The sequence below is a fragment of the Salmo trutta genome, chromosome 14 (assembly GCF_901001165.1).
Source record: "Salmo trutta chromosome 14, fSalTru1.1, whole genome shotgun sequence".
Taxonomy (NCBI): Eukaryota; Metazoa; Chordata; class Actinopteri; order Salmoniformes; family Salmonidae; genus Salmo; species Salmo trutta.
The window spans coordinates 24,694,209-24,720,065 of record NC_042970.1 but is presented as its reverse complement, the minus strand read 5'-3'; the positions used below and the strand labels follow the sequence as shown (position 1 = coordinate 24,720,065).

The following is a 25,857-nucleotide window of genomic DNA, read 5'->3' as shown; positions in this document are numbered from 1 at the left end:
CCTTCTTTGTCCTATTAATAAAGAAGATGAGTGCACATGATCCCACTGTGTTTTGGTCCGACAATGATTTCTCTTTATCGTCTGACGAAGAAGAATGTGACAGTAACGAGCTGAGATTAGGAGTACGCTCTTAAAGAGAGCGCTCCTAATCTCAGTTTGTTACCTGTATAAAAGACACCTGTCCACAGAAGCAATCAGATTCCAAACTCTCCACCATGGCCAAGATCAAAGAGCTCTCCAAGGATGTCAGGGACAAGATTGTAGATCTACACAAGGCTGGAATGGGCTACAAGACCATCGCCAAGCAGATGGTGAGAAGGTGACAACAGTTGGTGCGATTATTCGCAAATGGAAGAAACACAAAAGAACTGTCAATCTCCCTCGGCCTGGGGCTCCATGCAAGATCTCACCTCGTGGGGTTGCAATGATCATGAGAACGGTGAGGAATCAGCCCAGAACTACACGGGAGGATCTTGTCAATGATCTCAAGGCAGCTGGGACCATAGTCACCAAGAAAACAATTGGTAACACACTACGCCGTGAAGGACTGAAATCCTGCAGCGCCCGCAAGGTCCCCCTGCTCAAGAAAGCATATATACATGCCCGTCTGAAGTTTGCCAATGAACATCTGAATGATTCAGAGGACAACTGGGTGAAAGTGTTGTGGTCAGATGAGACCAAAATGGAGCTCTTTGGAATCAACTCAACTCGCCGTGTTTGGAGGAGGAGGAGGAATGCTGTCTATGACCTCAAGAACACCATCCCCACCGTCAAACATGGAGGTGGAAACATTATGCTTTGGGGGTGTTTTTCTGCTAAGGGGACAGGACAACTTCACCTCCTTCCCTCAGCCAGGGCATTGAAAATGGGTCGTGGATGGGTATTCCAGCATGACAATGACCCAAAACACACGGCCAAGGCAACAAAGGAGTGGCTCAAGAAGAAGCACATTAAGGTCCTGGAGTGGCCAAGCTAGTCTCCAGACCTTAATCCCATAGAAAATCTGTGGAGGGAGCTGAAGGTTCGAGTTGCCAAACGTCAGCCTCAAACCTTAATGACTTGGAGAAGATCTGCAAAGAGGAGTGGGACAAAATCCCTCCTGAGATGTGTGCAAACCTGGTGGCCAACTACAAGAAACGTCTGACCTCTGTGATTGCCAACAAGGGTTTTGCCACCAAGTACTAAGTCATGTTTTGCAGAGGGGTCAAATACTTATTTCCCTCATTAAAATGCAAATCATTTTATAAAATTTTTGACATGCGTTTTTCTGGATTTTTGTTGTTGTTATTCTGTCTCTCACTGTTCAAATAAACCTACCATTAAAATTATGGACTGATAATTTCTTTGTCAGTGGGCAAACGTACAAAATCAGCAAAGGATCAAATACTTTTTCCCCCTCACTGTACACACACACATATATATATATATATATATATATATATACACGTATGTATGTATGTAGGTATGTATGTATGTATGTATGTATGTATGTATGTATACATATATATATATACATAAATATATACACTGTTCAAAAAAATAAAGGGAACACTTAAACAACACAATGTAACTCCAAGTCAATCACACTTCTGTGAAATCAAACTGTCCACTTAGGAAGCAACAATGATTGACAATACATTTCACATGCTGTTGTGCAAATGGAATAGACAACAGGTGGAAATTATAGGCAATTAGCAAGACACCCCCAATAAAGGAGTGGTTCTGCAGGTGGGGACCACATACCACTTCTCAGTTCCTATGCTTCCTGGCTGATGTTTTGGTCACTTTTGAATGCTGGCGGTGCTTTCACTCTAGTGGTAGCATGAGACGGAGTCTACAACCCACACAAGTGGCTCAGGTAGTGCAGCTCATCCAGGATGGCACATCAATGCGAGCTGTGGCAAGAAGGTTTGCTGTGTCTGTCAGCGTGGTGTCCAGAGCATGGAAGCCCTACCAGGAGACAGGCCAGTACATCAGGAGATGTGGAGGAGGCCGTAGGAGGGCAACAACCCAGCAGCAGGACCGCTACCTCCACCTTTGTGCAAAGAGGAGCAGGAGAAGCACTGCCAGAGCCCTGCAAAATGACCTCCAGCAGGCCACAAATGTGCATGTGTCTGCTCAAACGGTCAGAAACAGACTCCATGAGGGTGGTATGAGGGCCCGACGTCCATAGGTGGGGGTTGTGCTTACAGCCCAACACCGTGCAGGACGTTTGGCATTTGCCAGAGAACACCAAGATTGGCAAATTCGCCACTGGCACCCTGTGCTCTTCACAGATGAAAGCAGGTTCATACTGAGCACGTGACAGACGTGACAGAGTCTGGAGATGCCGTGCAGAACGTTCTGCTGCCTGCAACATCCTCCAGCATGACCGGTTTGGCGGTGGGTCAGTCATGGTGTGGGGTGGCATTTCTTTGGGGGGGCCGCTCAGCCCTCCATGTGCTTGCCAGAGGTAGCCTGACTGCCATTAGGTACCGAGATGAGATCCTCAGACCCCTTGTGAGACCATATGCTGGTGCGGTTGGCCCTGGGTTCCTCCTAATGCAAGACAATGCTAGACCTCATGTGGCTGGAGTGTGTCAGCAGTTCCTGCAAGAGGAAGGTATTGATGCTATGGACTGGCCCGCCCGTTCCCCAGACCTGAATCCAATTGAGCACATCTGGGACATCATGTCTCGCTCCATCCACCAACGCCACGTTGCACCACAGACTGTCCAGGAGCCACCTCATCAGGAGCATGCCCAGGCGTTATAGGGAGGTCATACAGGCACGTGGAGGCCACACACACTACTGAGCCTCATTTTGACTTGTTTTAAGGACATTACATCAAAGTTGGATCAGCCTGTAGTGTGGTTTTCCACTTTAATTTTGAGTGTGACTCCAAATCCAGACCTCCATGGGTTGATAAATTGGATTTCCATTGATTATTTTTGTGTGATTTTGTTGTCAGCACATTCAACTATGTAAAGAAAAAATAATTTAATAAGATTATTTCTTTCATTCAGATCTAGGATGTGTTGTTTAAGTGTTCCCTTTATTTTTTTGAGCAGTATATATATATATATATATATATATATATATATATATATATATATATATATATATATATATATATATATATATACACACACACACATAAACTCAGCACCCTATACACACCCTGTCTTCAAAGATAATTTGTAAAAATCCAAATAACTTCACAGATCTTCATTGTAAAGGGTTTAAACACTGTTTCCCATGCTTGTTCAATGAACCATAAACAATTAATGAACATGCACCTGTGGAACGGTCGTTAAGACACTAAAAGCTTACAGACGGTAGGCAATTAAGGTCACAGTTATGAAAACTTAGTACACTAAAGAGGTCTTTCTACTGACTCTGAACAACACCAAAAGAAAGATGCCCAGGGTCCCTGCTCATCTGTGTGAATGTGCCTTAGGCATGCTGCAAGGAGGCATGAGGACTGCAGATGTGGCCAGGGCAATAAATTGCAATGTCCGTGCTGTGAGATGCATAAGACAGCGCTACAGGGAGACAGGATGAACAGCTGATCGTCCTCGCAGTGGCAGACCACGTGTAACAACACCTGCACAGGATTGGTACATCCGAACATCATACCTGCGGGACAGATAAAGGATGGCAACAACAGCTGCCCGAGTTACACCAGGAACGCACAATCCCTCCATCAGTGCTCAGACTGTCCGCAATAGGCTGAGAGAGGCTGCACTGAGGGCTTGTGGGCCTGTTGTAAGGCAGGTCCTCACCAGACATCTCCGGCAACAACGTCTCCTATCCTATGGGCACAAACCCACCGTCGCTGGACCAAACAGGACTGGCAAAACGTGATCTTCACTGACAAGTCGCAGTTTTGTCTCACCAGGGGTGATGGTCGGATCCGCGTTTATCGTTGAAGAAATGAGTGTTACACCAATGCATGTACTCTGGAGCGGGATCGATTTGGAGGTGGAGGGTCCGTCATGGTCTGGGGCAGTGTGTCACAGCATCATCGGACTGAGCTTGTTGGCATTGGAGGCAATCTCAATGCTGTGCGTAAAGGGAAGACATCCTCCTCCCTCATGTGGTACCCTTCCTGCAGGCTCATCCTGACATGACCCTCCATGCAAATGCCACCAGCCCTACTGCTCGTTCTGTGCGTCATTTCCTGCAGGACAGGAATGTCAGTGTTCTGCCATGGCCAACAAAGAGCCCGGATCTCAATCCCATTGAGCACGTCTGGGACCTGTTGGATCGGAGGGTGAGGGCTAGGGCCATTCCACCCCAGAAATGTCCGGGAACTTGCAGGTGCCTTGGTGGAAGAGTGGGGTAACATCTCACAGCAAGAACTGGCAAATCTGGTGCAGTCCATGAGGAGGAGATGCACTGTAGTACTCAATGCAGCTGGTGGCCACACCAGATACTGACTGTTACTTTTGATTTTGACCCCCCCCCTTTGTTCAAGGACACATTATTCAATTTCTGTTAGTCACATGTCTGTGGAACTTATTCAGTTTGTCTCAGTTGTTGAATCTTGTTATGTTCATACAAATATTACACGTTAAGTTTGCTGAAAATAAACGCAGTTGACAGTGAGAGGACGTTTCTTTTTTTGCTGAGTTGACACACACACACACACACACACACACACACACACACACACACACACACACACACACACACACACACACTACATTGTAGAATAATAGTGAAGACATCAAAACTATGAAATAACACATATGGAATCATGTAGTAACCAAAAAAGTGTTAAACAAATCGAAATATATTTTATATTTAAGATTCTTCAAATAGCCACCCTTTGCTTTGATGACAGCTTTGCACACTGTTGGCAAGCTCTCAACCAGCTTCACCTAGAATGCTTTCCAACAGTCTTGAAGGAGTTCCCACATATGCTGAGCACTTTTCCTTCACTCTGCGGTCCAACTCATCCCAAACCATCTAAATTTGGTTGAGGACAGGGGATTGTGACGGCCAGGCCATCTGATGCAGCACTCCATCACTCTCCTTCATGGTAAAATAGCCCTTACACAGCCTGGAGGTATGTTGGGTCATTGTCTTGTTGAAAAACAAATGGTAGTCCCACTAAGCCCAAACCAGAGGGGATGGCGTATCGCTGCAGAATGCTGTGGTAGCCATACTGGTTAAGTGTGCCTTGAATTCTAAATGAATCACAGACAGTGTCACCAGCAAAGCACCCCCACACCATCACACCTCCATGCTTTTACGGTGGGAAATAAACATGCATGTCTCTGAGTTCATCCTCAGAGACATGGCGGTTGGAACCAAAAATCTCCAATTTGGACTCCAGACCAAAGGACAAATTTCCACCGGTCTAATGTCTATTGCTCATGTTTCTTGGCCCAAGCAAGTCTCTTCTTATTATTGGTGTCCTTTAGATAATGGTTTCTTTGCAGCAATTCGACCATGAAGGCCTGATTCACACAGTCTCATCTGAACAGTTGATGTTGAGACGTGTCTGTTAATTGAACTCTGTGAAGCATTTATTTGGTATGCAATTTCGAGGCTGGTAACTCTAATGAACTTATCCACTGCAGCAGAGGTAACTGGGTTTTCCATTCCTGTGGTGGTCCTCATGAGAGCCAGTTTCATCATGGCGCTTGAGGGTTTTTGCGACTGCACTTGAAGAAACATTCAAAGTTCTTGAAAAGGGTTTTCTAATGATCAATTAGCCTTTTTAAATGATAAACTTGGATTAGGTAACACATCGTAAAGTGTAAAGCCCCGCCTTATCTCAGCTCACTGGTCACCATAGCAGCACCCACCCGTAGCATGCGCTCCAGCAGGTATATTTCACTGGTCACCCCCAAAGCCAAATCCTCCTTCGGCCGCTTTTCCTTCCAGTTCTCTGCTGCCAATGACTGGAACGAACTGCAAAAATCACTGAAGCTGGAGTCTTATATCTCCCTCTCTAACTTTAAGCACCTGCTGTCAGAGCAGCTTACAGATCACTACACTCTGTAAATAGCCCATCCAACTACCTCATCCCCATACTGTTATTTAATTTATTTTGCTCCTTTACACCCCAGTATCTCTACTTGTACACTCATCTTCTGCACATTTATCACTCCAGTGTTTAATTGCTATATTGTAATTATTTAGCCACTAGGGCCTTTTCATTGCCTTACCTCCCTTATCCTACCTCATTTGCACACACTGTATATAGACTTTTTCTATTGTATTATTGACTTTATGTTTGTTTATTCCATGTGTAACTCTGTGTTGTTGTCTGTGTTGCACAGCTTTGCTTTATCTTGGCCAGTTGCAGTTGTAAATGAGAACTTGTTCTCAACTAGCCTACCTGGTTAAGTAAAGGTGAAATATATATATATATATATATATATATATATATATATATATATATATATATATATTCTTTTTTTTAAATCGTGCCATTGGAACACAGGAGTGATGGTTGCTGATAATGGGCCTCTGTACGCCTATGTCGATATTCCATTTAAAAATAAATCTGCCAGTTCCAGCTACAATAGCCATTTACAACATTAACAATGTCTCCACTGTATTTCTGATCAATTTAATGTTATTTTAATGGACAAAATAAATTAATTTTTCTTTCAATTACAAGGACATTTCTAAGTGACCCCAAACTTTTGAACGGTAGTGTAAAGCCCCGCCTTTTATATAAGGACTTAGAAATGTCCTTGTAATTGAAAGAAAAGCAAAAAATGTTTTATATATATACACACACTTTACTTAGCATACCAATAATATTATCTTCATTTGAAACCCCAAAACATATAGTAAGTGTTTTTTTTTTAACCTTTGTGGTGTTACACTATACAGTGAACATATGCAGGTGTGAACTAGCAAGTAGTTATTTGGTAACTGATTGCTTCCCAAAATAATTGTGCATAGACCACACTGTTTAATTCATGACATGGCACTTTTAACATGGTAATTACCAGTGGCTGAGAGACACAGGGGCCTCCAGTCGTTGTCAAAAACAACCACTTCACTGAATTCACTTATGTCCTCAATTCTACTGCAATTATGTGAAACATCACTATCGATAAACCATTGTAGTTTATGTTGTGGGTTTTAGCCTTGTTTCTGCCTAAACCCTTTGTCACTATATTGGTAAATAAAACTGTTGGAAAATATGATTTGATGATGGCAGTGATATTTAGTATTATTGGTATTTGAAATATATGATTTGAAAATACAAGTTGGTGTTTGGAAATTGACCTTTTTCTAAGAGGGGCATTAATGTTCAATTAAGTTGCTGAGAGAGAGAGAGAGAAGAAAAGAGAAGAGAGGCAAATATGCAGATAGTTTCACCAAAGCAAATCAAACAAAATCAGAGTTACATGCATCCTAGTCTGGTAAGGATGAAAGTGAATCCTAAAAGAATCAAACAGAATCAAAATAAATGTTTTCTAGAGTGGTCTAAGACAGAGATAAGATAAAGACTTGAATACCGGGAGAGACTAAACAAAAGAAGAGGAGGAAGACAGGGAGGAGAGCACATTGCTTTGGTCAGATAATCAGTGTGGATTATCTAAGCTGCGCCAGCAACAGGGAAGCACTTACCCTTGAATCCAGCTACGAGATAGCGGGGTAAGAAGGACCAAACCAGAGAGACTTAAAGACAGAGAGCAGACACAGAGATCTGACCTACAGCAGCTGGGCTAGGGACCAGGGACACACAAAGCGAGAGAGAGAGGCAGAGACAGAGACAGAGACCAAGACAGAGAGAAAGAAAGTGAGGGAAATAGCTCATAACACTGGTAAACAACTGATATAACGAGACACAGGGGAAGAGAAATAGTAATCAAAAAAGACGAAAGGCTCAACTATAAAGAGATTAATATAGATATATTGTGAAACTAATAGATACAGATAGAGAAGAGAGCTCATGTGATAACAAATATGGAATAGGAGAGAGAGCGTACTGATGAAAAATAACATTTGGTGATGATAGTAGAACGAAGGGAAAAATAAAAGTTAAGGAGAAGTGTTCTCTCTCCTCCATATTGATGTAGACACTGCACTGTGGTTGCTTCGGGTTAGATGAAATACATTGTTACACACACACACATCCATATGTAGAATAAGTACCCACCATAATGGCGCGTATCATCCATTTAAGTTATAATGCCCTCGACTTTGTCTCGGGCCTAACAACAACCATGCCAATATATCCTCCAAACACCAGCTTCGAGGGCATTATCACTTTTATACAACGGGTTACCAACATATTCAAATAATGATAGACATAATTATAAAAAAATTACTATATTTTGTAGAATTTATTCATACTATTTCATTCTTCCACGAGATACAGCCCGGACACAAATTTAAGGTTGCTACACAAGTGACTGGTCATTCGTTCGGTTCGGTTGCCAGAAACGCGACCCAGTCATTAAGTCTTTTTGTTCTGTATCTATGGACGTGACCCAGTCACTCATTCGAAATGTTCCATTGCCATACTGGCTGGCAACGTTCTTATCACTTGCTTGCTAGCTAGCCAACTTGGCTAACTTACAGTCAGGTCAAACAGTGCAGCCTGAATAACAACAAAGTGGCTGCATTTGCGTTTGTTTAAGTTGTTTTCTAGTGACATTTATTTGGATACATCAATAACAATGAGCTAACAATTTCGCCTGGCATAGAAAATGTGCTCTCTCGTCAGTAAGCTGTTGTTCAGAGGAGCTAGCCAACAACACAGCTAACACAATCACTTTAAACTGAAGCTGAAAAAGATTGCAAACTAGCTGCATTTCATTTCATTTTACCTGTTTTCTATTGGCATCTCTTTGTATATTATTTATATTTGAACTTTGAACTTTCTTCAAACTACAAATCTACCATTCCAGTGTTTTTCTTGCTATACTTTATTTACTTTGCCACCATGGCATTTTTTTGCCTTTACCTCCCTTATCTCACCTCATTTGCTCACATTGTATATAGTCTTATTTTTTTTTCTACTGTATTATTGACTGTATGTTGTTTACTCCATGTGTAACTCTGTGTTGTTGTATGTTGTCGAACTGCTTTGCTTTATCTTGGCCAGGTCGCAATTGTAAATGAGAACTTGTTCTCAACTTGCCTACCTGGTTAAATAAAGGTGAAATAAAAAATAAATAAAAAATATATCCATAAAAATTATGCCAGCGTATTCATGATTTCTACTGGCAGAGAAAAGCCATCTGCCTGTCTTGTCCTGACTCGTTCATTACTGTGGGACAGCTGGAGATCGAATTTCAATATTGAAACAATGTTGCAAATGTCGCAGAGACAGACAGCAATGTTTATACAAATATCCACTGTTGGAAACCAAATTCTAGTGAGACAGTGGATTGTGCAGTGAGATAGAATAGAGTAAATAGGCACTTCAACATCATAGCTTTAGCCGGTGGAAACTTGTGGAATAGACACCGGCTGGAATGAGATTTTAACCAATTGGCATCCAGGATAAGACCCACACATTTAAAATACACACTTGTGTCATGTGAAGAGAAAAAAATACAACAAAACAGGTCACCTCGAAAAGAAGCCCAACGAAATCTGTATCTTGATAGATATAGAGTTAGGTTAGACATACCAGCAGTGTATATTGGGGTGGCAGTTTGCTGGGTACTGTAGTTCTTCGTGAAGCTGAAACAGTGAGAGCTACCGTGAGTGTGGTGTGCCTCGTGGGCACAACACTTACAGAACTGGGAGATGGGTGCATCTAGCTGGGGTGCAGACCCGGCTCTGTTGTTGAGTTTCTGGACCTGGGTGGGGGGAATGGGCTTGTGGGACTGGCCCGTGGCCCGGTACATGGCCTGGACCCACAGGATACGGTCCTGCTCGTCATCACTGGCAAAGATCACAGTGTCGCCCTCCTTCACTGCGTTGAAGAAGGTCCTCCCACCTTCCAAACCTAAGGAATAAATCACTGTTAGCAGTGTTCGTAGGGCTAGTGCTACTGGTACATACCAGTGCCATATATTTAGGCCCTGGTAGTCATTTACATTTTAGTCATTTAGCAGACGGTTTTATCCAAAGCGACTTGTGCACTCACTATGTGCATTCATCTTAAGATAGCTAGGTGAGACAACCACAGTAGCACAAGTACTGTTGTAACAAGTAGTGATTCATGGTAGTTATCTCCAGAAAAGGTATCTGACATATTTGCACAGGCTAAATTCCCAAGAGAACAAATGGTTGGTGGTTATTAATGTAGGACACAAATACTTTATTTGCACTGTAAAGCCAGATTGTGATTATCTTACCTGCCTGAGGGTCATGTGCATGTTTTGTGTGTAGGGCTGTCAGAGTTAATCTGTCACACCCTGATCTATTTCACCTGTTTTTGTGCTTGTCTCCACCCCCACCAGGTGTCTCCCATCTCCCCTCATTATCCCCTATGTATATATAACTGCATTTTCTCTTTGTCTGTTGCCAGTTTGTCTTGTTCTGTCAAGTCCTACCAGCGTGTTCCCTGTGCTTTAGTTTTGTTTTTCCTAAGATGGCGTTGACGGAGATGGCAGCATCATGACTAGCTCTTAGAAAACTTTGCAGTATTTCGTTTTTTAATGTTCTATTTTTTTACATTATTAGCTCAGGAAATGTTTTGTGCCATTACTGTACAGCCGGGAAGAACTATTGGATATTAGAGCGGCGGTAACTCACCAGAACTACCAGCATTACGACCAGGAATATGACTTCCATGGAGCAGATCCTTTGTTCACTCTTCCCAGACAAATGTAACTTATTCCAGAGGCCGACCCAAAACATTGTCGGCGGAGGAGAGGCACTCGAGGCGGCCTGCTGGTTCGACTTAGGAAGCGCGCACACCACTCACCGCTTCTGAGTATATTACTCGCTAATGTTCAGTCTTTGGATAATAAAGTTGATGAGCTTAGAGCAAGGATTTCTTTCCAGAGAGACATCAGAGCCTGTAACATACTTTGTTTCACAGAAACATGGCTCTCTCTGGATTCTCTGTCGGAGTCAGTAAAGCCTGCAGGATTCTCAGTACATTGTGCAGACAGGAATAAATATCTCTCCCGGAAGCAGAAGGTTAGTGACTCATGGTGTAATTCTATTAACATAGAGGAATTCAAGTAATTTTGTCCACCCGAACCTAGAATATACCTCACAATTAAAACCCTTGTGTTGGCCTAAGGGTAAAAAATGACCCGCCACTATGTTTAACAGCAGAGAAAACCCACTAAATTATATTTTTTCAACTTGAAATTTAATTACTTTTCCTAGAATGACCCCAAAATTAGAAAAAGCGAAACATCGCCTTTGTTCATATTTCCATGAAAGCTGTACACCACCAGGGTACAAAGACTGTCTTAGGGTCATTTTTGACCAGGCAGTTATAAAATATACATACACACACACAGAAAATTAGATTGTGTGCTACTGATTGAACTCAGCCAGCATCTCCTGAAGAGGAAGATCACCATGGTTGGCACAGTCAGAAAGAACAAGCCGGAGCTCCCCCCTGCCCTCCTCGCATCAAGGGGGAGAGAGGCCTTCTCATCAAAGTTTGCCTTCACCACCACCACTCTAGTTTCTTACCTCCCAAAGAGGAAGAAGAATGTGGACAAAACGGCTGAGATCAGTGATCGTGAGAACAGGAAGCCAGCCATCTTCCTGGACTACAACCATAACAAAGGAGGTGTGGACAACCTGAACAAGGTGATTGGAACTTACATCTGCAGGAGGAAGACTGCTGGCTGGCCCCTGGTCATCTTTCATAACATCATTGATGTGTCCTCTTACAATGCCTTTGTGATATGGAACAAGATCAACCCTACCTGGATGCCTGATAAGCAGAACAAGAGGAGGGTGTTCCTGAAGCAGCTGGGAAAGCCACTTGTAACCCCACACATTCAAAGAAGGGAGCGCCTCCCACACACAGCAGCCTCTGCAGCGCTTGTGTTCAGGGGGCTGAATCTTGCCCTGATCCACCTGAGGCTGCAGCTGGGGCAGGCAAGAGGAGGAGATGCCAATTCTGCCCCCCAAAGAAGGACTATAAAACAAATACTATGTGCTGCACATGTGAGAAATACATCTGCAAAGTCCATGCACACACACTTGTATACTGTCCTACATGTGCTAATTAGAGTTGATTGATTTATGTTCTTCACGTTTTTGTTTTGTATTTATTAACTTATTTTATTCTTATTTATTGTTGTTGTTGATACACCTTATGGGTTGGGGCAATGGCTAAATAAATGGGAGAAGACTAGTATTTTGTAGTTGAATTCCTCATTGTACAGTATATAGGAATATATCACTATGTTGCTAAAAAAGTTAGACTTATTGTTTCCCTTCAATAAAATGCATTCAAAACTACTTTCTGCACATTTCTGCTACCTTCTTAGGCTATACAAGTGCTATCTCTTGCTAAAAAAATGTATGTTTACATCTATGCAGTACCTTTAGCAATAATAATAATAATAATAATAATAATAATAATAATAAATCTCAACTTTAGCAAAGAAAACAACTATGACAGGTGTGTTGTAATAAAAATGAGTGGTGTCCACTGATTAAATGCAGTCTTTCTGTGTTGTGAAGAGGGAAAACGCAGATATTCACAAAGTTTCTGATGAATGACAGGTTGTTTCTTCATGCAAAATAGATTTGGGGTTTAAAATTCAATTAAGCTGCTTTATTTTAGGGCTTTAATGAAGGCGGGTCATTTTTGACCCTTACACGGAACCCAAACCGGCTGCGCGCATGCTCCATCGTGCGCGCTCCATCGTGCGTAAATGTATTTTGTCCCCCCCACACCAAACGCGATCACGACACTCAGGTTAAAATATCAAAACAAACTCTGAACCAATTATATTAATTTGGGGACAGGTCAAAAAGCATTAAACATTTATGGCAATTTAGCTTGCTGTTGCTAGCTAATTTGTCCTGGGATATAAACATTGAGTTGTTATTTTACCTGAAATGCACAAGGTCCTCTACTCCACCAATTAATCCACACATAAAACGGTCAACCGAATCATTTCTAGTCATCGCTCATCCTTCCAGGCCTTTTCTTCTCTTGACTTTATATTGTGATTGGCAACTTTCATAAATGAGGTGCATTACCGCCACTGACCTCGTTCATCTTCAGTCACCCACGTAGGTTTAACCAATGAAGAGATGGCACGTGGGTACCTGCTTCTATAAACCACTGAGGAGATGGGAGAGGCAGGACTTGCAGCGCGATCTGCGTCAGAAATAGAAATGACTTCTATTTTAGCCCTTAGCAACGCAGACACTTGTTGGTGGGTGAATAATATAGATTTCTAAATTTATTTTGCAACGCTTGCGCACGCGACGCGAGCGGTGTAGTCAGCCTGTTAGGACAAGGGGAGTATACAGAATGTTAAGACTACACAAGGCTATTATAATATCTCCCAAGAGAATTCTCCTCTGTCATCGCCACGGCCGTTTTACATCCCACCTCCAGCCGAAACCTCGACGGCCCTCAACAACCTTCACTGGACTTTATGCAAACTGGAAACCACATATCCTGAGTCTGCATTTATTTTAGCTGGGGATTTTAAGAAAGCAAATCTGAGGACTAGGCTGCCAAAATTCTATCAACATATTGACTGTCCTACTCGCACTACTAAGACTGTCGACCATTGCTTTTCAAACTTCCTGGATGCCCTCCCCCTGCTCTCCCTTCGGCAGATCAGATCACGACTCCATCTTGCTCCTCCCGTCCTATAGGCAGAAACTCAAACAGGAAGTGCCCGTGCTTTGTACTATTCAATGCTGGTCCGACCAATCAGAATCCACTCTTCAGGATTGTTTTGATCATGTGGACTGGGATATGTTCCGGGTAGCTTGCGAAAATAATCTAGACGCATACACGGAAACGGTGACAGAGTTCATAAGGAAGTGTATAGGAGATGTAGTACCCACTGTGACTATTAAAACCTACCCTAACCAGAAACCATGGATAGATGGTAGCATTCGCGCGAAACTGAAAGCGCAAACCACTGCATTTAACAATGGCAACTGGTAATATGGCAGAATATAAACGGTGTAGTTATTCACTCCGCAAGGCAATCAAATAAGCCAAACGTCAGTATAGAGATAAAGTGGAGTCGCAATTCAACGGCTCAGACACGAGACGTATGTGTTAGGGACTACAGACAATCATGGACTACTAAAGGAAAACCAGCCACGTCGCCGAGACCAACATCTTGCTTCCGGACAGGCTAAACACATTCTTCGCATGCTTTGAGGATAACACAGAGCCACCGACGCAGCCTGCTACCAAGGACTGTGGGCTCTCCTTCTCCGTGGCCGATGTGAGTAACACATTTAAATGTGTTAACCCTCGCAAGGTCGCTGGTCCAGACGACATCCCTAGCTGCGTCCTCAGAGCATGTGCAGACCAGCTGGCTGGTGTGTTTTCGGGCATATTCAATCTCTCCCTATCCCAGTCTGCTGTCCCCACATGCTTCAGGATGGCCACCATTGCACCTGTACCCAATAAGGAAAAGGTAACTGAACTTAATGACTATAGCCCCATAGCACTCACCTGTCATCATGAAGTGCTTTGAGAGACTAGTCAAGGATCATATCACCTCTACCTTACCTGCCACCCTAGACCCACTTCAATTTGCTTACCACCCCAATAGATCCACAAACGATGCAATCGTCATCACTCTGCACACTGCCCTATCCCATCTGGACAGGAGGAATACCTATGTAAGAATGGTGTTTATTGACTATAGCTCAGCATTCAACACCATAGTACCCTCCAAGCTCATCAAGCTCAAGGCCCTGGGTCTTAACCCTGCCCTGTGCAACTGTGTCCTGGACTTCCTGATGGGCCGCCCCCAGGTTGTGAAGGTAGGAAATCATCACCTCCACTCCGCTGATCCTCAACACTGGGGCCCCACAAGGGTGCGTACTCAGCCCCATCCTGTACTCCCTGTTCACCCATGACTGCGTGGCCAAGCATGCCTCCGACTCAATCATCAAGTTTGCAGACGACACAACAATAGTAGGCTTGATTACCAACAGCGACGAGACAGCCTACAGGGAGGAGGTGAGGGCTCTGGGAGTGTGGTGCCTGGAAAATAACTTCTCACTCAACGTCAACAAAACAAAGGAGATGATCGTGGACTTCAGGAAACAGCAGAGGGTGCACCCCCCTATCTACATCGACGGGACTGCAGTGGAGAAGGTGGAAAGCTTCAAGTTCCTTGGCATACACATCACTGACAAACTGAAATTAACCACCCACACAGACAGTGTGGTGAAGAAGGCGCAACAGAGCCTCTTCAACCTCAGGAGGCAGAAGAAATTTGCCTTGTCACCTAAAACCCTCACAAAATGTTACAGATGCACAATTGAAAGCATCCTGTCAAACTGTATCACCGCCTGGTACGGCAACTGCACCGCCCGCGACCGTAAGGCTCTCCAGAGGGTGGTGCAGTCTGCCCAACGCATTACCCGGGGGCAAACTATCCACCCTCCAGAACACCTACAGCACCCGATGTCACAGGAAGGCCAAAAAGATCATCAAGGACATCAACCACCTGAGCCACTGCCTGTTCACCTCGCTATCATACAGAAGGCGAGGTCAGTACAGGTGCATCAAAGCTGGGGCCGAGAGACTGAAAACCAGCTTCTATCTCAAGGCTATCAGACTGTTAAACAGCCATCACTAGCACATTAGAGGCTGCTGCCTATAGGCATAGACTAGGAATCACTGGCCACTTTAGGGAATGGAACACTAGTCACTTTAATAATGTTTACATATCTTGCATTACTCAACTCATATGTATATACTGTTCTTTTTTCTATAATATTCTACTGTATCTTAGTCAGTTCTGCTCTGACAACGCTCATCCATATGTATATAGTCTTAATTTATTCCTACTTAGATTTGTGTGTACTAGGTATATGTTGTGTAATTTGTTAGATATTACTTGTTAGATATTACTGCACTGTCGGAGCTAGAAGCACAAGCATTTCACTACACCGGCAATAACATGTATGTCACCAATAAAATTTGATTTGATTAGTCTTCCCAGTTCTAACCTTTCTGCCTGTCCTGACCCTAATCTTGCCTGCCATCCTGTACCTGCCTGACTCTGATTTGGATTACAACTCTTTACCTGCCGTGATTTACCATTTGCCTGTCCCTTGTATTATAATAAACTCTGAGACTCATACTGTCTGCATCTGTGTCACGTCCTGACCATAGAAAGCTGTTATTTTCTATGGTAGAGTAGGTCAGGGCGTGACAGGTTTTTTTTCTTGTTTAGATTTTCTATGTTATGTTATGTTCTAGTTTTTGTATTTCTATGTTGTTGTTTTTTGGGATGATCTCCAATTAGAGGCAGCTGGTCATCGTTGTCTCTAATTGGAGATCATACTTAAGTCGTTTTTCCCACCTGGGTTTGTGGGAGATTGTTTTTGAGTTAGTGTATGTTTCACCTCTTCGTCACAGTTTGTTGTTCTTTAGTTTATTTGTATGTATTGCATAGTTTCACAGTTTAATAAACAAAATGTGGAATGATACACACGCTGCGCTTTGGTCCGCTCCTTCATCATACGACAACCATGACAATCTGCGTCTTAGCCTGAGCCTTGACATAATCAGTTAACTCAAGCTAACGTTTTGTAATTTTAGTACACCATTTTTTGTTTATCATGATTAAATCGCGGTTTGTCTGAAAGCGGTCAAAATAAACTAAAAACATCCAAAATATATAATCAAAAACAACAGTGATGTCAAAACAATTTGACATTGAGGTTAAAGAAAGTGTCCTTTGTCAAATTAAATGATTTTGCTAACCGTTACTTGGGACAAAATCAATCAATATTGAGCTGTAATCTTAAATTACAGCTCAAATTCAGCAAATTCTGAATTAGCGATTCATTGTGATTAATTACAACAATCCATTGGTGAACCCGATTGCATTTTTTTATTGTTTTACAGCCCCAGTTGTGTGTTACCTGGCTGAGGGTCGGTGTAGTCTACAGTGTAGCCGTCCAGTGTGAGCAGCTCCACAGGCTCTGCCTTCTTCTCTCTGTAGCTGCACATGGCAAAGGTATACTGGCTCACCTGCACCACAAAGAGAGGGGACAGAGGGCTACTATTAGTTACTGTACATTTTATTCATAGTACTACTCCAGCTGCCATTTACCTGGTACTTCTCACAATAATGCATAATACCAATGAGTACAGGGACCCCAGAAATGTAATAGAATTGGTAAACTGCTTAGTAATTACTATGTAACTACAATTGTAGAATACCAGGTAAATAACAAAGAGAGCATAATATCTTATCAGTTGTCCTTAACCCCATTGTGCTTCAACTCTCACAGATGACACATTTTCACTAACCCAGGCATTGGACCACTTGTTCGTGATTACCAACCGGGATTAATGGGTTAATGAGCCAATAACCAGGCATAAATGGTCACCAGATGCTGGTCAAGATAGGCATATGGGAAAACAATCTGTGTATGTGTGTGTGTATATGCATTAGTGAACGTGTGTGTGTGTGTGAGAGAGAGTATGGGAGGGGTAAGTGACAGCTGTGTTGCCCACTCTTGAACCTCTTTTCAGTAGTGTGTGTGAGTGTGAGTGGGTATACAAGGATAATCACATTATAATTAGATGAATGAAGCGGCCAAGCCAGGGGAAGAGGGGCTGGTTCAAGCTCGGTTCATGGCTGGTGGAGAGACTGTAACAATGTACATTGCCTTCAGAAAGTATTCATACCCCTTGACTTATTCCATATTCTGTTGTGTTACAGACGGAATTCTAAATGGAATTAAAAAAACATCTCACCCATCAACATACAATACCCCTTAATGACAAAGTAAAAACATGTTTTTAGAAATGTTAGCAAATTTATTGAAGATGAAATACAGAAACATCTCATTTACATACAAGTAAGTATTCACACCCCTGTGTCTGTACATGTTAGATTCACCTTTGTCAGTGATTACAAATGCGAGTCTCCTGGGTAATTCTCTAAGAGCTTTGCAAACCCAGATTGTACAATATTTTCCCATTATTATTTTCAAAATTCTTCAAGCTCTGTCAAATTGGTTGTTGAGCATTGCTAGAAAGCCATTTTTAGGTCTTGCCATAGATTTTCAAGTAGATTTAAGTCCAAACTGTAACTCGGCCACTTAGGAACATTCACTGTCTTCTTGGTAAGCAACTCCAGTGTTGATTTGGCCTTATGTTTTAGGTTATTGTCCTGCTGAAAGGTGAATTCCTCTCCCAGTGTCTGTTGGAAAGCAGACATGTTGCCTGTGCTTAGCTCCATTCCGTTTCTTTTTTATCCTGAAAAACTACCCAGTCCTTAACAACTACAAGCATACCCATAACATGATGCAGCCACCACTATGTTTTTTGCCCCAAACATAACACTTTGTATTTAGAACAAAAAGTTAATTGCTTTGCCACATTCTTTGCAGTATTACTTTAGTGCCTTTTTGCAAACAGGATGAATGTTTTGGAATATTTTTTATTCTGTACAGGCTTCCTTCTTTTCACTCTGTCAATTAGGTTAGTATTGTGAAGTAACTATAATGTTGTTGATCAATCCTCAGTTTTCTCCTATCACAGCCATTAAACTCTGTAACTGGCCTCATGGTGATACACCATCCAAAGTTATTTATTTTTTAATATATTTTTTTACATTTAACATTTATTTAACTAGGCAAGTCAGTTAATAACAAATTCTTATTTACAATGACGGCCTACCCCAAAGTGTAAGTAATAACGTTACCATGCTTAAAAGGATATTCAATATCTGCTTTTTAAAAATGTTACCCATCTACCAATAGGTGCCCTTCTATGTGAGGCATTGGAAAACCTCCCTGGTATTTGCGGTTGAATCTGTGTTTGAAATTCACTGCTCGACTGAGGGACCTTACAGATAATTGTATGTGTGGGGTATATAGATGAGGTAGTCATTTAAAATGTAAAATAATGTTAAACACTATTATTGCACACAGAGTGAGTCCATGCAACTTATGTGACTTGTTAAGCAAATCTTTACTCCTGAACTTATTTAGGCTTTCATAACGAAGGGGTTGAATACTTACTGACTCAATACATTTCTGCTTTTCATTTATTAGTTAATTTGTAAACATTTCTAAAAACATAATTCCACTTTGATATTATGGGGTATTGTGTGTAGGCCAGTGACAAAAAAATCTAAATTTAATAAAGGCTTAATTCAGGCCGTAACACAACAAAATATGGAAAAAGTCAAGGGGTGTGAATACTTTCTGAAGGCACTGTATGTTTCCATGAACAGCAACATGGTGCGAGTGTGCATGTGTGCTTTAAAAGTAACTCATGTCGATGAGAGAGAGAAGAGAGTGAGTATTTATGTTCTTGTGAGTGTAGAGTATGCATCTATCCAGCGCTGATACAGTGATATTCTGGATTATTATGTTATTCTGCTACAGACAGGGACAGAGAGAGAGGTGGAGAGAGGGGATCAGAGAGTAAGGGGGCGGGTGGTCAGGGTGCTGTTGCTGGGGCCGTTGCCAGGGCGGGGTTATGGCCCTGACTCTGTCACTCAGCGTGGACAGACGAGTGCGGGAGTGACACCCTGTCACAAGAGATGGGAGCCTGACTGCTAGGTGCCAGTCATGCCAGGGCAACCCGCGGATCCCGGCCAATCCTGCACCATTGTCACCTCTGCTGCAAGTGGCAGCTCTCACTGGCTGCAGCCTGCCTCTGTGTGACAACAGAGATTCACTGTCAGGGCACTGATGAGGCCCCAGGTGGAGCTCGCTGGGCCGCTGGGACACTACCCAGCTTCACGGTGCCCACTTGCCTTCGGGACGTCACTGGGGCACATCAGAACTCCCCCTCTCTCCTTCCTACCCCCTCGCCTGCCTCTCTCTCTCTCCTACCACTTCAATGTTACGTCCCCTTGCCTGTTAAAGTTTGGGCCTGTCTGGGCCAGGCAAGATAGACAGACACAGAGACAGACACAGAGACAGACACAGAGACAGACACAGAGACAGACACAGTGACAGACACAGAGACAGACACAGAGCAGGAGGCAGAGAGAGACTATTGGCTGAGAGTTTGGCTGACCTGCTGTCAAACTGACCGTTAAATGATTCTAAAACACTTGGCTCCCTGATTACCCTACATGCTTTGCTCTTATAACCTTGTTATTGTTGAGAGTCTATACATTGGATTGTTTGATGGGTGGGGTGGGGCTGGGGGGCAGACCAGAGATGTGATCAATGGGGTTGTTTGTCAGGGAGGGGATCACTGGGTATGAAAGTTGTCATAATCAACTGCTTAATAACTACTCCAGAGCTAGTGCACAGCAGCAGAGAGAGAGAGAGAGAGAGAGAGAGAGAGAATGAGAAAGAGAGATAGAAAAGAGCACGAGAGAGAGGGGAAGTGAACAGAGAGGGGAAAAAGAAAAGAGAGAGTGAAAGAAGGAGGGAGGGAGAAAGACTAAGAGTGCAGAGGGGAGCTGAGTGAGAGAGTGGCTGCTGCCAGCTGTGTTGGAGGGCAGCCTCCAGACTGCTGAATAATTAGACTTCACTTTGCATTATAAAAAACTGGTTTATGGCTCCAATCTGTTCTGTTGAGCAGTGACATGGCAGGGCATTCAACTAGCCAGCTACCACTACAGGCAGGATTAACTCTGTCTGAACGGGGTGAGGGTAGGAGGAGGAAGTGGCAAGAGTTGGGGAGGAAGCCAATAAGTGTGATCCTTCGACTCTTAATTTAGTTCAAACACAGTTTCACAGGTTTAGAGTGGCATTTTTGCTTCTCGTGATGGGATGGTTCAGCGGAGCTCGACGGCTTTGATAGCGATGCTTTCCACTTTCACTGGGTATGAAAGGGACTTATCACACAGGAATGGGGGTTACATGGCATGAACCATCATGACAGCCACCTGGTGGGATGTTCAACCCTGACTCGTTCTTGTTCTCTGGCACATCTAGCGTGTTTACAGTGTCTTAGTTATGACAGCGTTACACCTGTAGAACGCTGTTGATGACGTGTTGTTAGCGTGTTGCTGCCATGTTTCATGGGTGATGCCAGCGTCCGTCACCCAGACCTGTAAATTATCTACTCACTCCATGTAATTAACAACTCATGAATAATTCAACAGGAAACTAATCTCTGAAATAAATACCCCCCAGTGTAAGCTGTGCTATTTATGAGTATCATGGCAAATGTCAATCAAACGGCATTTAGCATGCGTGTGTGTGTACCAGACCTGGGTTCAATTACTAATTACTTTCACATGCATTTCCAAGTAAGTTTTCAGAATATTTTTTGTTGTTGAAAAGACAAGTAGTTGGAAACTCATGGAAAGTATTGGCATGTTATGTGAAAATACTAAAATAGCCTGACTCAAATACACTCCCATGCATTTAACCCAGGTATTTGAAAATAGTATTTTAAAATACTGTCAAATAGTAGGCTATTTTTATAGAATTATTAGAAAATACTTTCAAATACTTCCAATAGAAGTAGTTGATTCGGGCCACTCAAAAACACAGAATATAATAATCGAATAATCAAATACACATCTGGTGTGCACACCACATTTGGCATGCAGCTGATGTGAACTTGCTGTTTATGAAGTTATTTCACAGGAGGAGGGTTGAACATCACAGAGTGCTGATTGTGAATCTCATCCACAGTAATTAACACAGCTAACTCATAACAAACTCTGAAATACACCCAAACATTTTGTTTCTCACTTAAATTATTAATTTATATTTCATATGCTGTACCAGTCAAAAGTTTGGACACCTACTTATTCAAGGGGTTTTCTTTATTTTTACTATTTTCTACATTGTAGAATAATAGTGAACACATCAAACTATGAAATAACACATATTTCATCACAACATCAATCTACAAACGTACAAATACATTTGAGTCCAACATAACACCAATAGAGTATTGAATACTTACACGCGACTTAACATAATAAAAACAGAAGCAAGAAAATGTTTTACAAATCAAATTATACACAAACATAGGACATGCATGATGTCTATCTATCTCTCTATGACACATACTGACACACAACAGTCACACAAAAACACACACTTCATCTCACTGTCATAAACAAACAAGCATCCTTTCTCTCCAAGAAACACACCCACACACACAGTGGCAGTCTATTGACCGGTATTTGTCACATGCTGTATGCATAGCTGGGAGCAAATGAGAGGAGCATTCCGTGGGCTCTTTTAGCTGCGAGTGCTAGGCCAGCCAGCGTACACTCTGGTTTGTCAATCGCCTGTCAACTCCTCGCCCTGAGACATATCCTCCCGAACACAGAGGAGACTGCATAATGCTCCAAATGATGCACAAAAAATGGCTGCTACAGCTACAAAGCTTCTGACAAGAACTGTATTAGACCTTTATCACCCCAGTCAACTAGATGAAGACACGTACTACAGCTTGACAGTTAAAACACATAACATATCACTTATGGGCTAGTGCTGACCATGGTTATTTAGTTGTAAGTATTTTGTTCTTACCTGCACCAAGACATAGAATCTCTTCTTCCATCTCTTCCACACATTTTTACCAATAGCCCATAGGTACCTAAGTAAACAAAAGCAATGGTTTAACAACAGGTTGTGTGGACAATGGTGGATGTCCTTTCTACAGAGGATGCTTTACAATATTCCATTTTGTGTTGCATCATTTTGTCCTGGAGAAGTGGCATGCTAAAAAAGCATACACATTTGTTTATGTTACAATACTATGGCTAAGGACTGTTCTTATGCATGACGCAACGCGGAGTGCCTTGATACAGACCTTAGCCATAGTATATTGGCAATATACCACAAACACCCGAGGTGCCTTATTGCCTTTATAAACTGGTTACCAACGTAATTAGAGCAGTAAAAATAAATGTTGTCATACCCATGGTATACGGTCTGATATACCATGGCTGTCAGCCAATCAGCATTCAGGGCTCGAACCATCCAGTTTATGATGATAAATATACAAAACATTATGAACACCTGTTCTTTCCATGACATAGACTGACCAGGTGAATCCAGGTAAAATCTATGATCCCGTATTGATGTCACTTGTTAAATCCACTTCAATCAGTGTACAGTCCTGGCCAAAAGTTTTGAGAATGACACAAATATTCGTTTTCACAAAGTCTGCTGCCTCAGTTTGTATGATGGCAATTTGCAATTACTCCAGAATGTTATGAAGAGTGATCAGATGAATTGCAATTAATTTCAAAGTCCCTCTTTGCCATGCAAATGAACTGAATCCCCAAAAAAACATTTCCACTGCATTTCAGCCCTGCCACAACAGGACCAGCTGACATGTCAGTGATTCTCTCGTTAACACAGGTGTGAGTGATGACAAGGATGGAGATCACTCTGTCATGCTGATTGAGTTCGAATAACAGACTGGAAGCTTCAAAAGGAGGGTGGTGCTTGGAATCATTGTTCTTCCTCTGTCAAATATGGTTACCTGCAGGAAACACGTGCCGTCATTATTGCTTTGCACAAAAAGGGCTTCACAGGCAAGGATATTGCAGCCAGTAAGATTGCACCTAAATCAACCATTTATCGGATCATCAAGAACTTCAAGGAGAGCGGTTCAATTGTTGTGAAGAAGGTTTCAGGGCGCCCAAGAAAGTCCAGCAAGCGCCAGGACCGTCTCCTAAAGTTGATTCAGCTGCGGGGTCGGGGGACCACCAGTACAGAGCTTGCTCAGAAATGGCAGCAGGCAGGTGTGAGTGCATCTGCACGCACAGTGAGGCAAAGACTTTTGGAGGATGGCCTGGTGTCAAGAAGGGCAGCAAAGAAACCACTTCGCTCCAGGAAAAACATCAGGGACAGACTGATATTCTGCAAAAGGTACAGGGATTGGACTGCTGAGGACTGGGGTAAAGTCATTTTCTCTGATGAATCCCCTTTCTGATTGTTTGGGGCATCCGGAAAAAAGCTTGTCTGGAGAAGACAAGGTGAGCGCTACCATCAGTCCTATGTCATGCCAACAGTAAAGCATCCTGAGACCATTCATGTGTGGGGCTGCTCCTCAGCCAAGGGAGTGGGCTCACTCACAATTTTGCTTAAGAACACAGTCATGAATAAAGAATGGTACTAACACATCCTCCGAGAGCAACTTCTCCCAACCATCCAGGAACAGTTTGGTGACGAACAATGCCTTTTCCAGCATGATGGAGCACCTTGCCATAAGGCAAAAGTGATAACTAAGTGGCTCGGGGAACAAAACATTGATATTTTGGGTCCATGGCCAGGAAACTCCCCAGACCTTAATCCCATTGAGAACTTGTGGTCAATCATCAAGAGGCGGGTGGACAAACAAAAACCCACAAATTCTGACAAACTCCAAGCATTGATTATGCAAGAATGGACTGCCATCAATCAGGATGTGGCCCAGAAGTTAATTGACAGCATGCCAGGGCGGATTGCAGAGGTTTTGAAAAAGAAGGGTCAACACTGCAAATATTTACTCTTTGCATCAACTTCATGTAATTGTCAATAAAAGCCTTTGACACTTATGAAATGCTTGTAATTATACTTCAGTATTCCATAGTAACATCTGACAAAAATATCTAACGACACTGAGGCAGCAGACTTTGTGAAATGTATATTTGTGTCATTCTCAAAACTTTTGGCCACGACTGTAGATGAAGGGGAGGAGACAGGTTAAAGAAGGATTTTTAAGCCTTGAGACATGGATTGTGTATGTGTGCCATGCTGGGTTTTTCACGCTCAACAGTTTCCTGTGTGTATCAAGAATGAACCACCACCCAAAGGACATCCAGCCAACTTGACACAACTGTGGGAAGCATTGGAGTCAACATGGGCCAGCATCCCTGCGGAACGCTTTCGACACGTTGTAGAGTCCATGCTCTGACAAATTGAAGCTGTTCTGAGGGCAAAAGGGGGTGTAACTCAATATTAGGAAGGTGTTGTTAATGTTTTTAATGTTCTTAATCATCTTGAGCAAATGAAAATTGCAAACAATAACAGAGATGCTTGTGCTTAGGTTTGCAAAGCTACCGGTCATTTACTAAAGTTACCGGAATCTTCAGAAATGTGGGTAATTAACAGAAAATCTATGGCAATCTATCGTAACTTTGGTAATTTATAATTGAATAACTTTTTATTATTCATATAGAGTATTCATTTATTATATCTTTCATGAGTATAGTACATAGAACATATGGTTCAAGATAAAAAAAACATTGAACCATATAGAACATATGGTTCAAGATAAAAAAAGCATAATTAATGAAAAACGGCTGTAATAAACAATGGCATTATATTCAATTAACTCTGCAACTCTTCCAACTATTGACATTTTTCACAACTGCCACCAGTTTGTCACCAAAACATTGACAACAAATAAATAAACCTTCATATGAAATATGAAATAAACCTTCATATGAAACACCAATAGTATTCACCAAGTGTATGGTTTATATATAGGATAATGTTTAACAGCTCTGCCATTAATTTATTGTACATGTGGTAAGGCCACACGGAGGGCCAGAGATGATTACAGACACCTGTGATAATCTGAAATACCCAAAAGGGCCACTAGATGTCTTGTAATAGATTACATAAAATTCTTGAAACATACCAAAATTATGGTAGTTTGCAGGTAAACTTTGAAAGTTTCCAGTAATATACACTCCTTTGCTACCCTACTTGTGCTACAGTAAAATGTCTCTACTGACCTCTAATGGTTAAAAGTTGTTACTGCTACCTTTTACTATGGCAAGGGTTTTAGCGCTAGGGCTACCTTGTTTTTTCATGGTTTTAAAGTGGGAAAATAACTGTTTTCTGATATTTACT

The 25,857-nt window shown here is 42.3% G+C and overlaps 1 protein-coding gene across 7 annotated transcripts in view; it reads right to left on the bottom strand.

The window, feature by feature from the left end:
• Nucleotides 1-25,857, bottom strand: part of cadpsa (Ca2+-dependent activator protein for secretion a) — a 162,760-nt gene that overhangs the window by 64,316 nt on the left and 72,587 nt on the right. For all 7 annotated transcript variants that reach the window (XM_029774986.1, XM_029774992.1, XM_029774989.1 and 4 more), the window contains 3 exons: nt 22,537-22,603; nt 16,984-17,092; nt 9,707-9,919 (listed from right to left, as the gene is read on the bottom strand). In XM_029774986.1, coding sequence (XP_029630846.1) covers nt 9,707-9,919; nt 16,984-17,092; nt 22,537-22,603 — 389 coding nt within the window. The remainder of the gene's footprint in view (nt 1-9,706; nt 9,920-16,983; nt 17,093-22,536; nt 22,604-25,857) is intronic.